This window comes from Phaseolus vulgaris, chromosome 3 (assembly GCF_000499845.2).
Source record: "Phaseolus vulgaris cultivar G19833 chromosome 3, P. vulgaris v2.0, whole genome shotgun sequence".
NCBI classification, from domain to species: domain Eukaryota; kingdom Viridiplantae; phylum Streptophyta; class Magnoliopsida; order Fabales; family Fabaceae; genus Phaseolus; species Phaseolus vulgaris.
Genome location: NC_023757.2, coordinates 31,412,009 through 31,426,383, shown reverse-complemented (window position 1 = coordinate 31,426,383; position 14,375 = coordinate 31,412,009). Strand labels below are relative to the sequence as shown.

General features: G+C 31.9%; 1 protein-coding gene across 2 annotated transcripts; it reads left to right on the top strand.

Annotated features, from left to right (window-relative positions):
- Positions 1 to 2,507: 2,507 nt before the first annotated feature.
- Positions 2,508 to 14,174, top strand: LOC137807124 (alpha-aminoadipic semialdehyde synthase). Of its 2 annotated transcripts, XM_068607586.1 has the most exons (26): positions 2,508 to 2,784; positions 2,961 to 3,010; positions 3,105 to 3,355; positions 3,462 to 3,548; positions 3,845 to 3,974; positions 4,079 to 4,252; positions 4,378 to 4,460; positions 5,042 to 5,152; positions 5,965 to 6,040; positions 6,444 to 6,615; positions 7,303 to 7,399; positions 7,500 to 7,666; positions 7,804 to 7,861; positions 8,216 to 8,356; positions 8,850 to 9,197; positions 9,275 to 9,355; positions 9,632 to 9,697; positions 10,093 to 10,210; positions 10,584 to 10,713; positions 11,763 to 11,842; positions 12,251 to 12,409; positions 12,626 to 12,863; positions 12,939 to 13,047; positions 13,374 to 13,535; positions 13,611 to 13,680; positions 13,888 to 14,174. In XM_068607586.1, the coding sequence occupies exons 3-26, from the start codon at positions 3,116 to 3,118 to the stop codon at positions 13,938 to 13,940; spliced, it is 3,150 nt and encodes a 1,049-aa protein (XP_068463687.1). In that variant the 5' UTR covers positions 2,508 to 2,784; positions 2,961 to 3,010; positions 3,105 to 3,115; the 3' UTR covers positions 13,941 to 14,174. The 2 variants fall into 2 exon arrangements, with proteins under 2 accessions (XP_068463687.1, XP_068463688.1); XM_068607587.1 differs by lacking the exon at positions 2,961 to 3,010 and having other exon boundaries at positions 2,580 to 2,784.
- Positions 14,175 to 14,375: the final 201 nt, after the last annotated feature.

The window sequence follows — 14,375 nt, the reverse complement described above, 5'->3', positions numbered from 1 at the left end:
TTGAATAATGATAGTCAATATGATCATTACGTATCACTTAAGCAATACTCAACCCCAATCAAATAGAAAAATACATAGTAATGAAAATTCATACAAATATTTATTCTCGTGCCACAATTACCTCTTTTACATTGATTTCCATTTCTCAAATAACTATAAGATGTGTTTTCCAATTCATACTAGTTCATGTTCATAGATATTCATATAACCATTTCTATATGCATACATCCAACATTTCAATCAAATCATACCCCCACACACTTCTAAACAAACCATACCATTAAATATAGGTGAATATTAACTCCTTTTACTTTGATTGAAATAAACCCATAATTTTCCTCAACACTTTCAAAAATCCAAAACAATTCAAAAAACCAAATCCTACTTGAGTAGCATATCTTATTAACAGTCCACTCAAATAAGAGAAGAGAAGAAATTAAAATCTTAGTAGAGAATAATTTATTTACCAAAACTAAACTTGTCAAAATATGGTGAGTGCCATCCTAAGTGAGGAAACACTTTAAGAAAGGATATTAAATTATATTGCTTATAGAAGGTCATAACACTTATATAAAAGACGTGTCAATACAACCATGTAAAGATATGGTGAGTGGTCATGAGAAAAGAAACACTTTAAGAAATGATATTAAATGATATTGCTTAAAGAATGTACATACCACTTATATAAAAGATGTGACTATACAAAAATCACGTGACTAACTCATTAAAAAAAATACAATCTATTTATAAAAATATTTATCTTTCTACGTATTCTTTGTTAAAACTAATAAAACAACAACAATCATAATATTCTTTAAAGTTACAAAGAGTTCAAATAAAAAACTTAATAAGATATATTTTTAAAATAAAATAAAATGTCCAACGTATAAATTTTATTTATAGATTTTCAAATTTTAATTTATTTATTGGTAAAAGTTTAGTTTTCAATACCTTTTGCGATAACTATGACGACTTTAGTGTGTGTGTGTATATATATATATATATATATATATATATATATATATATATATATATATATATTTTACTTAATATGAAGTTGTTTTAATTTAGTGTGAGAAGTGGATTAATTTTTATTTTTATTTTTTTAGTTGTGTAGGCCTTTTTTTTTACTTTCACTTTACTTTAATTTTGTATGTTGAAATAGGTAATAATATTTTTAAAAATTAAGTATAATTTTTTATTGATGTAAAATAAATAAAATGAATTTAAAAAAATATTTTGGTTGATTTATTCAACTACAACATATAATTTATTCCAAACAAACATATTTGTAGTTAAATAAATTATTTTTTATTTTATTTTAAATTAATAATAAATTATAGTTAAAAATTATACTTTTTTTATTTATTTTAAAGCTAGTTATTACCATAATATATTTTATAAGGGTGCTCAAAACCATACTAATAAAAAAAATCGCAAAATAAACTGAAAGTTGATCTAAATTGAATATTTTTTAGATTTTAAATTTAAAATAAAGAATCAAACCAAGTCAAATAAAATTATTTATTATATTTAAATATAATTATATATTTAAATTTAAATAGCAACTAATAAACATATAAAAGTATGTCTTTTAAATGTCATTTTGTGGTTAATTGTATTTTATTTATAATACATTTATACTTATCACAACATATTAGAAAATTTATATTATAATTTTTAATAATTTATTTATTAATATGAGAAAAAGCAAACTAAAAAAATCATTTGAATAAGTCATACTTATTTTAATTTAATTCTTATATTGTTTAAGTCTATCAAAAGTTTGCATTATTAAAAAGATTAAAGAATGATTTTTGTCTTTAGATTTCAATTATTTAGTTTTTTTTTTCCATATGCAATTGCATAAAAATATTACACCAATTATATTTACACTACATAAATTGTCTGACAGAGATTAACATTACATCAACATGATTGTTGACGTACTAATGTAACAGTTACGTCACATGATATTAATAATTGTTTAGTAATGAAAGGGTGATTAATATTATAACGTATGTTATATTATAATTTATTTTATATCAAAAGTAATAATTCGAATCAATATTATTTGGTTAGATATGGAAACTGTTAAATCAATGTTGTATAGGAAGAGCTTAAATCATTAATTTTCATTGAACATATATTTTTAAAATAATTAATATTATTTATGATTTATTTCTTTAACATTTACAACTTCAATCACAATATTTCATTAAAATATTACTAATTTTAATAATAGAGAAATTGATTTTTTATTTTTTTTATTTTTTGTGAATATTTAGGAAGAAGTTTATTTTAAAAATGTTGTTGTTTAATGTTGTTTATTGATTCAGTGTGTAATGTTATTTTAAGAAATACACGTCAGGTGTCTATCCAGAGCATGTTTTTCAACTCCAGTGAATGACTACGTTACGTATGTATGTTTGGTAAAGACGTGGCATCAACATGGCTCTCTAACCATTTCTATTTATTATTTTCCTTTGTCTGAGGAGTCATCGTCCATCACGAGGTTAATATGAAAATTTTAGCACATTGTTATTTATTTCTGCATTTAGATAAGACTCAGCTAATTTAGAACAAAAAACAAACAGAAAATGACAACGTAGGAAAAGGGTAGGATCCACTTCCCATTCTTACAGTGTCGTGTGTGCCTAACTCTGCTGTCATAGTACAGGTCATGTGCACAGTTCAACCTTTTTAAATGTTACAAGATTTGTTACAACTTACAATATTGTTTTGCTGACATGACCGCAACCAAAGAACGAACTTGACAACTTGGTACGTGTTTGTTTTCTGTTCTAAGTTCTCGTAGTTCAAAACACCTTCAACTCAATCCACCTTTCATATTGATTTGGCATTGATTGTGACTCAATGAAATACAAACACAGCCATCCTGTCTGAAATCACTTCTCTTATTCTTGTTTGTTCCTCACCTTTTCTCTTCTCTAACTCAGTTTCAATCATAATCCATTGCAAAAAACGTGTTCAACATCTGATATTGGGGGTGAGCTTTATTTATTTATTTATGAATATGATAAGGCTTTTGAGTTATGTTGTGAATGGTTGAAGAATTGGGACCTTTGGGTGTGTTGAAACAGGTAAAAGGATCATGCTTGGGAACGGGGTTGTTGGGATATTGGCAGAATCTGTGAATAAATGGGAAAGAAGGGCACCTTTGACACCATCACACTGTGCTCGATTACTTCATGGTAGGACAGGTGTTTCTAGAATCATTGTGCAGCCTTCCACTAAGAGAATACACCATGATGCTCTCTATGAAGAAGTTGGCGCTGAAATATCAGAAGACCTGTCACAATGTGGTCTCATCCTTGGCATTAAGCAACCAAAGGTTCGTATTTCTTTTATTTTATCTTGGTTTTTTAAATTCTTATTTTCCTGCTAGAGTCTGTTCAGTTGATCGGAGAATTTTAACGATGTACATGACATTGATGCAGCTGGAAATGATATTGCCAGATAGAGCTTATGCCTTCTTCTCCCACACCCATAAAGCACAGAAAGAGAACATGCCTTTGCTTGATAAGGTGTTAAGATTATGTATAAAGTTCAACTATTCAGTTTGTCTCTGTAGTTGTCTTCATTTTATGTTTTAGCCTCCTATGCGAGAAAACTGGAAGTTTTAGTCTTCTACATACAAAAGAGAAGAATTTCTGGTATTGTAAAACTGCTAGAAAAATTTTCTGGCAGTGATAATCTGTTACAAAATGGGGACAACCATAGGAACCAGGAGTATAATTCTTCATGTTTGAAATATGGCTTATTTTTTTGTTGTGATTTCTTGGCCCTTCTAACTTGTTTTTGTTATTTTCCCCAACCTTAGATTCTAGCTGAGAGGGCATCGTTATTTGACTATGAGTTAATTGTTGGGGACAACGGTAAAAGGTTACTTGCATTTGGAAAATTTGCTGGTAGAGTTGGAATGATTGACTTCTTGCGTGGATTAGGACAGCGTAAGTTTCTAATTGTACCAGTTTTAGTTTATTGTGTCCATGTTGAATGGCATGGTCTAGAGTGTGATTTCAAACTATACATCTTATCTGTTTTATTGTTCCAGGGTTTCTAAGTCTTGGATACTCAACACCTTTCTTGTCACTGGGATCATCTTACATGTACCCTTCCCTGGCTGCTGCTAAGGCTGCTGTGATTTCTGTTGGTGAAGAAATTGCGACGCAGGGATTGCCATTGGGGATTTGTCCCCTGGTTTTTGTATTTACTGGATCAGGAAATGGTATGGTGTTAGGAAATGATACATTATTTTTATGTCCCATCCTTTCTGAAATCTCATTTACGTTAGCCCAATCAATGTTGAGAAGTAAGGCTTATGCTAACTTTTGATTTCTTCCTTTCTTGTAGTTTGTTCTGGTGCAAAAGAGATATTTAGGCTCCTTCCTCATACATTCGTAGATCCATCTAGACTAAGTGACCTACATAGAAAGGTAATTTTCTGTTCAATTGAGAGTGTTTTTAGGTTCACCTTGTGTTAGTTAGTTGTACTACACTTGTGCTTGTCCTAGATTATCAGCATAAAGAAGCCATTAGTAGGTCTGTTTCATATCATAACATAATGATGATTCAGAGTCTTATCACTCAATTCTAGAACTCTTTTTCATTTCTTGCCTCGCTAAGTTAGACAACAGAGTGACAGGGTAACACATTAAGTTTCTCATAATCAGGATGCATAATGTGACACCTGGAGGAAAATTTCTTTTCACAGTCTCTAGAATCGTCTTTAGTTTGGACTGATTATTGTGAAATTTCAAAAGTCAGGGAAGTATGAAGAGATAAAGAATGCAAAACTTTGCTAGAAATTAATCACAGTAATAATAGTATAAAAATAAAAAAAGTGTATACAAAACATCTATTACTGTTACAAATAAATGAAATTATAACTCAAGTTCAATTTTGATTAAAAAAATAAATTAATAGAATATTGAAATGTTATCAGCTATGTGATTGTTGCTTTTGAGATGTCTAGCAAATGTCTTATACTTTGCTCTGAATATAATTTGTTTAACAGGACACAAATCAACCACGGCACGCTTCAAAAAGAGTTTTCCAAGTTTATGGTTGTGTGGTGACTGCCCAAGACATGGTTGAACCCAAAGATCCCATGAAAGTGTTTGATAAAGTTAGTTGATCTTGATCTTGAGTTTTGGGATCTCCTCATCTATTTGCCTGCTAAAATCAGCTCTTATGATAAGTAGCAAAATAATTGTCATTTTATTTGGGATCTGAAACCTGTGGTGATAATTTATAGTTACAGCATTTTCTCACTCACGTCACGAGATTCATATGAAGGTTTATTTCAACATAAACAATAAAATAAAATATGAAGGGTTACTTTGGCATGGTTTTTCAGATATGAAAAACTAATTTGTGATGAATACTTCAAATACACGATAAACTTCTTTAAATGATCTTAAAAACAACAAATTCCCATTTTATAGCATAGTAGCATGTGTGATTTGGAAGCCATTTCAGAAGGAATGTAAAAATTCAAAATCATCATGTTATTTATGTGGAAAAGTAATTTTGAAAATTCCTCACTATGCTATAAAATAAGGACATTAAGTAAAAGTGTTTTCATTTTACAAGAGCAGAGTTGATGGGCTAATGAATTGTAACTACTGCAATAATCAGCATTACCCTTTGCATCCTTATGGATTGTTCATGATATTCTGACAAGAAAAAAAAAAAAAAAACTGTGAACATAATTTCTTGAAACTCCTGGAAGCTCACTTAATTCTTCTCATTCATACTCTCATCGTTTTTCCTAATGAATATATCTTTCTATTTTTTTAATGTAATGCTTTTTTTAGTTTTACTTTTTTTCCTCTTCCCAATTTATTTTCATCTATTGATTCTATTACATTGGTCTCTTCAATGTAAAGCAGGGATATCTATTATAACTAGTACACTAACATGATATGATAATTTCAGGCAGACTACTATGCACATCCTGAGCATTACAATCCCACTTTCCATGAAAAAATAGCACCATATGCATCTGTTATTGGTAGGTCCTTCGTACTTGTTACTAAGTACTGATATTGGAGCAAATTATATGCTACTATTTATCACATTGCAGTTTTAAGGGTAGTAGTTATATTTTTTCTTGACCTTGCTTTGTCATGCGTTACTAAAATGATTTCAAGTCCTTTAGATTTCTAGTTCCTGACATTTGAAATTTTCTTTCTCATATATCAGAAAGAAACGCTAAACAAAAGCCACCTAATTTTTTCCCAAGTATTTTGTGTTCTTCCATGAAGATATATCTAATTCACATGTTACCATATCAAGAAAAAATTTAATAGTTGTCAAGTTTCACTATATATATTAGTAATTCTGTTCTCATCAAATGTTTCTTGATAAACTGAGTTTTCTTATTAAGCACCATTACTCACATTTACTTATCTTAGTCAATTGCATGTATTGGGAGAAAAGATTTCCTCAATTGTTGAGCTATAAGCAGATGCAAGACTTAATGGGCCAGGGGTGCCCCCTTGTGGGAATAGCAGACATAACATGCGATATAGGGGGCTCACTTGAGTTTGTTAACCACACTACCTCAATTGATTCACCCTTTTTCAGGTATAAAATGTCACTAGTTTGGGAAAATTAATTTACTTTTAGTCTCATCTACACTATTGTACCATGGAATTTATCTTAGAAAGAGATTATACTTTTGTTTTAGAGTTCATGAATATTGCACTGTTTCAAGCACTTTGCATGGGTAACACATGTTAAGAAATGTACATGGCCCAAGTTGATATCATGATAATGTACGCTTCATGGTCATATTTTCTGCTTAAAACAAGCAAGAAATATAAAAAAGAAACACAAATATAAGATTCTTTGTCAAAGTACCTTTTTCTGCTTCTGGTAATGCTTTATTTGGAAGGTCAGAAAAATGTGTATGATGCTGCTGGTCTACCTCTGTTAAACATAAAAGCTTGGATTTTATTCACCACGAGGCCTTAACAAACTGCTTCATTATGCACAACACAGTATATCCCTACTTATGTCACATAAAAAGCATAAAATCTCTGTCTTTCTAGCTCCACATGTTGGGGCATATAAAAGAAAAGGGATAAGCCCTATAAAGGATGAAATACCATATAATACTTGATTGTGCGATTTAGAAGCTATAAGAATTGTAGGTGATACTCTGCTGCAATATCTTGCCTTACATTACCATATAACTTTCAGTTTAATTGCAAATATTTACGTTACAGTTTTTTTCCCTAGTATGATGTAATCTTTAAACATTTTTGTTAGGTATGATCCCATAACAAATTCCTACCATGATGATATGGACGGCGATGGTGTGATATGTTTAGCTGTTGACATCCTTCCTACAGAATTTGCAAAGGAGGTAGGTTTCTTCTTATTTGTTACTTACTATGCTTCTGTTTGATAAGAGAATAGTATTTTGGAATGGAGAATGATGACATATGCAATTTCATTATGGCTAGGCTTCTCAACATTTTGGAAACATACTTTCCCAATTTGTCGTAAATTTGGCTTTGGCTACAGACATTACAAAGTTGCCTGCTCACTTAAAGAGAGCTTGCATAGCCCATAGAGGAGTTCTAACCTCCTTATATGATTATATCCCACGCATGCGGCATTCTGATTCAGAGTATGTGTCTCATCTATATTTCATTCTTTGTAATATTATTTTCTTCATTCACTTTGTTGAATAATGTGCCACTTTCATAGTTTCTTGGTATTTTCCCATATATTATAACAGGGACATTCTTTCTTTTTGGTTTGCAGGGAAGCATCAGAAAACTCGGAAAATTCTCTATCCAACCAAAGGAAGTACAATATATCGGTGCGTTCTTCAGTTTCAAATATTATTGTCCATTGTTCTAACCCTACATACTTAGATTAGCTTGTGTACAACAGTATATGTTTTTGCATACCCTTGCACCTTATACAAGCACTCAAGACAAGACAGCTTTAATTTTACTCTAAAATGTTTTTGCACATATAGAATATCAATGCATAACAAGTCCAACAAAAATGCGAAAAACAAATAGGAACATGCAAAACTAATACCTAAGACTAATTGTGCAACTAATTCAAACTAAAATGACACCTAAAAATAAACTAAAATACAACACATCAATAATCCTACTAGTTGCTAGTTAATCTTCTGATTGAAATTGCTGAATATAACTGGCAGGTATCTCTGAGTGGTCACTTATTTGATCAGTTTCTTATAAACGAGGCCTTAGATATTATTGAAGCTGCAGGAGGCACCTTCCACTTAGTCAACTGCCATGTGGGTCAGAGTGTTAAAGCTGTATCATTCTCTGAACTTGAAGTAAGTAGTCCTGTATTTCAAACTCAAATATTTATGTATGTCCCTCTGAAATGTTCTTTCTCTTTATTTCGATGTATGATAGTAAAAGACAGAATAATTCAATTTCTTTTCTCTAAGACTTGTTAAATATGTTATGAACACTTTATTTGTAATGATGGAATGTCTTTCATTGTTCGAGTCAAGGTAATAATGATTTCTCAGCAGGAAGGGTACCACACCCTAAGTAATTCACTATAAGAAGGCTACTTTTCCCACTCATCATACCTTGTTTCCTATTCTGGAAACATTGTAACTTGTCTTCTGTTAGATGTTTCAATCCCATTCTGAGGGGTGTCAATTCTTTTTAATGTCAGGTCTAGCTAGCTATCTGTCCCTGTGTGCTATGTTTTCTATCATTTTTGTTATTGAAATTACTTTTTAAACTGTGACTTTTGTGCCAACCTAGTGAATTTATTAGAATGAAGGAGGTATTGACATTTTGGGTTCTGAGCAGGTTGGTGCAGATGATAGGGCTGTTCTGGATCAAATCATTGATTCTTTAACTGCTATTGCTAAAGCACCTGAAAATGATAGATTTTCAAATCAAGATTCCAGTAAAATTTCTTTGAAGCTTGGTAAAGTAGAAGAGAATGGCACAGAGAAGGGGTTGGGTTCCAAAAGGAAGGCTGCGGTTTTAATTCTTGGTGCTGGTCGGGTCTGTCAACCAGCTGCTGAAATGTTATCCTCATTTGGAAGGCCATCATCGAGTGAATGGTATAAAACATTGTTGGAAGATGATTTTGAATGTCAACCTGATGTAGAAGTCATTGTGGGATCTCTGTACCTGAAGGATGTAGAGCAGGTATTTTTACTGATATTTTGCTTTCACATAATAATTTCTTGATTTCTCCCAGATTTGACATTAGAATATCAACGCAGATAGCTGAGGGCATTCCAAATGTAACTGGAATCCAGCTTGATGTGACGGATCATGAGAATTTGTGTAAATACATATCACAGGTGCGTTTGTCTCTTGGCAACTAAATTTTGCATATATCTTAATTGATTCTTTGGAAAGCAACTCAAAATGACTTCATTTAAGCCTACAAGAAATGGATATGGGTTTTGGCTGGCACAAGCAATTTGAGTATTATTAACCTATAAATTTACTTATAATATTGAATTTTCCATCTTGAAATATCATGCAACATGTGACCTATGCTTTGTGTGTTCTTAGGGCCTTAATAGCATTAGCAGCCTTATCTTAACTTTTTCTTTTCTTTTCTTTTTCTGCAGGTTGACGTTGTTATAAGTTTGCTGTTCCCTAGTTATCACATTATCGTAGCAAATGCTTGCATTGAGGTGCTTCACATTATTTTATGTTGTCGTTTAATATTATTGAAAGGAAAGGATATATATTTAGAAAAAATAAAATAAAATGACAGGATTTTGGACAAAGTATATCTAGAATAGATCATAGGTAAAGACTGCAACAACTGTAAAATTAATAAAGTATTGAATTGAACTTATAAATTGTGACGAGGGCTGAAGTCAATTCTTGCATTAATACATAAATCAAGTTAAAGATTGGTCAACTGTGGGTAAAAAAAAGAGATCATGAAAGTAATCTAGGAAATTGTTGATCCTTTGTAAACCAATGCTTGCTTGAATTCCCGATTCTCATAAATAACATCTATGCAGATTTCTTTTTTAGTAAGAATTGTAAACAATAGTAAAGAATGTGTTCCTTAATGCAGCTGAAAAAACATCTTGTCACTGCTAGCTATGTTGATAGCTCCATGTCAATGCTAGATGATAAGGCTAAAGATGCTGGTATAACAATTCTTGGAGAGATGGGTTTGGACCCAGGGATTGGTAAGAATTATTCTGATAATTATTGATTGGTTTCGGGACTTTTGAAGCACCACATATTTTCTTTTAAATTTATGCTTCTGTTTATTTCCTGAATGGATGCATGACCAACCTATGATAATTTTCTTCCGAGGAAGTTTAGATTTTTTTTGAGTTTAATAGAAATCAACTATAAGTGTAAAAGTATTTACATTGTTGAATAATCAAAATATTATCAACATGTCTCTCAAATCATTATGAAAATCAACAAGCTTATTATATGACAGTTTGTGATTAGTGGAATCACTTCAGAAATACTTCTTTACATTTTATCCCAAAGCATTGGCTGAAACCAGCTTGTGCCTTGCAATAACATTGTATTTGTTTGATGACCCAGATCATATGATGGCAATGAAAATGATCAACCAGGCGCATTCGCGTAAGGGTAAAATAAAGTCTTTCACTTCTTATTGCGGTGGACTTCCATCACCTGAAGCTGCTAACAATCCATTAGCATATAAATTCAGGTACTTTCTTGGAATGTCTTTGTCAAAATAAAGAGTAAACAAGCTGAATAGCGTGTTTGTTACTGGAAATGGTATGGTTTAGGCCAAAATTACAGTACAAGACAAGGCAGCAGAGAGTTTCAACAGGAGTCTTCTCTTTTTTGCATCCAGCATTAGTAAATTTGAGGCTGTGAATTTTCTTTCAAAAGACTGCCACTTATTGATTTGATGTGATTTTTTTTATGAAAAGGTATTGTCATGCTAAGCATCATTGTGAAACCAAGACATTCCAACTAAGTTGACACTCCTTAGCTCACCCTCATTTGTAGCATATAAAAAATAGAATAAAAAAAGAAAAAAGATACATCATGAAAAAAGGGCTGGACCAAAAGTCATGATACAAAGAAAGGTAAACAAACCTAAAGTTAGGTAAACCACACTTATTTTTATAAAAGTCATACCTAATAAAATAACCCCACTAACTTATATGGTCAATTTATATGCAACATGAATGTTTTGTACGACAGCATACTCATTACTATTTCTAGAAATAAGATGTCATTTTTATTCAGTGATAGACTTTTATAGTTCAGGAAGAAGCTTGCAAATCAAATAACATGTGAAGGTGCATGGCACATCTCTCAGACGACAATACCAATCCTGTTATCACCTATTGCTTCTTCTCCATATTTACACATTTAAAATATAACTCAAATATCTTCAAACTTTGCTTGGCCTCAGTTATTAGCTACTGGTGTACATGCACAATGTACATGGAATATCTGTCTTCATTCAGAGAAAACTTGTAATAGAGTTGCTCGGGTTTCTATTTTGTTTCCCTTAAAACCCTCCTGAGAGATCACATAACAAAATATTTTGACTTGGAACACTTTTTTGGATAAATGTTTGTATATGGGTGTTAGTGTAAGTTTCGAAAGCTTTGTTTTTAAACTTTGTTTGTAGTATTTCATCTTGCTATCATTTAACTGTGGTAGGTCACAGTCATTTTCCTTATTCAGTAAACTTTATGATTGTAGCTAGAAGAACTCATTGGTTATCCATTATTTCAGTTGGAATCCTGCAGGGGCCATCCGAGCTGGGCGCAATCCTGCCACTTACAAATGGGGTGGTGAAACTGTACATATTGATGGTAAGCTTTTAATCATTTGGGAATATAATTTCAGGTAAACAACAATCAGGATATGTTCTCCATTCCCATTTTGGGGTAACTTGCCTCCACAACATGTATGCATGCATGCATCCATTTTTTTGAGATCTCACATCGACTTGAGATTAAAACATTTCATAGTATATAAGTGGGAGCAAACTTCACCTTATAAGTCAGTTTTATGAGATTGACTTAGGTTTAAAGTTCATTTTTAAATGTTATCAAAGTCATTTAAAGTCCATCCCAACGAGAGTTTGTATCTTATCACGCCACCTTTGACCACCCATAAATATATAAAATCCCACCAAAGTCCACTTTTCAATAATTTTCAAGGTCTAATAGCATTTGCGTTGTCATAAGCTTACTGCTTCACTTTTGGTTTTTGAACAGGGAACGATCTTTATGATTCAGCTACAAGACTAAGGCTCCCAGAACTTCCTGCTTTTTCTTTGGAATGTCTCCCAAATCGTAATTCATTACTTTATGGGGATTTATATGGAATAGCTTCTGAAGCATCAACCATTTTCCGTGGAACCCTCCGCTATGAAGGCACGGTGTACAAATGTTTCTATTACTTTTCAGGCTAATATTTGGCAGCGATCATTTCCGTAGTCTATAACATTTTAAAACTATAATAATCAATATTTGGTGAAGTGGTACCATCCTCTGAGTCATGTTAAAATTAATCAATGTTATATGTGTGGTGTGTTTGTGCATTTATGGTTCACTTAATCTTTCTGATACTTGTAGTAACTTGGTGTGCAGGATTTAGTGAGATCATGGGGACACTGTCTAGGATTGGATTATTTAACGATGAAGCTCATTCTTTGCTAACGGATGAACAGAGACCAACTTTCAGAAAATTCTTATTTGAACTTCTCAAAGTTGTTAGTGCAGATCTAGATGGACCATTAATAGGAGAGAATGACATCATGGAACTAATATTGACACAAGGGCACTGCAAAGATCGAAGAACTGCTAGGAAGACAGCAAAAACAATCATGTACACCATTTACCCTTCTCTTGTACTTTCATTTAGAAAATTATTGTCTTAACCTCACTGTCTTTTTTCATATAGATTCTTGGGACTTCTTGAGCAAACAGAAATCCCTGCTTTCTGCAAAAGTGCTTTTGATGTCGCTCGTTTCCGCATGGAGGAGAGGTTATCATATACTAGCACAGAAAAGGTATGTTTCTATCATAAAGAAATGCTAGCAACACATTCTATTAAAAATTGTATTGCTAGCACTCATCTCCTAATTAGTTTATATGTGAAATGCATAGTGCTTCCATCACGTAAGTCTCCATCTAACATTATATGATCTAAATGTTGGAACAACAAAAACATGACTGCTTAATTTAATTTCTTCCAAAATCCAGCAAAAACATGTTATTCTATCCACATATCACATTAAATATGCTAAAGCAACTTAGTTACAGGAATGTTCAGTGATTACTTAATAAAACATACATTTAGTATGGGTGCCTTAACTTTTGCTTGCTTTGTAAGCAGGACATGGTGCTTTTGCACCATGAAGTGGAAATAGAATACCCAGATAGCCAAAATACAGAGAAGCATGCAGCTACTTTACTTCAATTTGGGAAGACTGTCAATGGAAACACCACAACTGCCATGGCCCTCACTGTTGGTGTTCCGGCTGCTGTTGGAGCTCTGGTACTTTCCATCCCTTTCTATTCTTGTGTTACATTCCAAGCAAATGCTGTTAGTAAATTGTATCTGGTTTTGCAGCTCTTATTGACAAACAAAATTCAGACAAGAGGAGTTTTGAGGCCAATCGAACCTGAAGTATACACTCCAGGTGAGCCATGATGTCTAGTTTTTCTCATGCATAATCAGCATACTTGGCAGTCACATGGTCAAAGAATTGCAAACAATTGAGTTATTTGAATTTTAGGAAAGTTTTTTTTGCATCAGATAAATATTGTGTCATTGATTATTATTAACATGATGTATATTATGAAACTATGGAACTATATCAAGAAATTGTATATTGTGGCATTTGCAGCACTAGATATTATAGAAGCTTATGGCATAAAGTTGATAGAAAAGACGGAGTAATCTGCATCAGTATAGCATGCAATGTTGGGTGGGAATAAGATATATGAGTGTCAGAAATGGAAATGGAGCAGATGGTACCATCTCAGCTAAAAACACTTTTACAGAGAAGCTGAGGCCAATTTCAATTGCAGCATTCATTTCTACCCCTCATGATGTATGATTCTAGAATAGATATTAGTTGGTGGGTGTCAATCCAACTATATTATTAATATATTAATTTAATTATGTTTTTAATTTCTCCGATTATATTATTAATAGATTAGAAATGAATATCTTTTAATTTTTTTTTCTCTCTCTAGCGTTAACAAATTCTTGACATAAATGGTGGAGGTTATGTGAATAATTATTACGTGGAATTTAACAACACAATAATAGTATTGTTAAATATATTTTGTCCTTCAAATTTAGATGATTTTTTTTATCCCCAGATTTTTA

Excerpts from the sequence above, each read along its gene's own strand:
- LOC137807124 (XM_068607586.1), top strand. The coding sequence starts at position 3,116 with ATGCTTGGGAACGGGGTTGTTGGGATATTGGCAGAATCTGTGAATAAA. Across the intron at positions 12,410-12,625 it reads TGGAACCCTCCGCTATGAAG|GATTTAGTGAGATCATGGGG; the intron begins GCACGGTGTACA and ends CTTGGTGTGCAG. Across the intron at positions 13,048-13,373 it reads CATATACTAGCACAGAAAAG|GACATGGTGCTTTTGCACCA; the intron begins GTATGTTTCTAT and ends CTTTGTAAGCAG.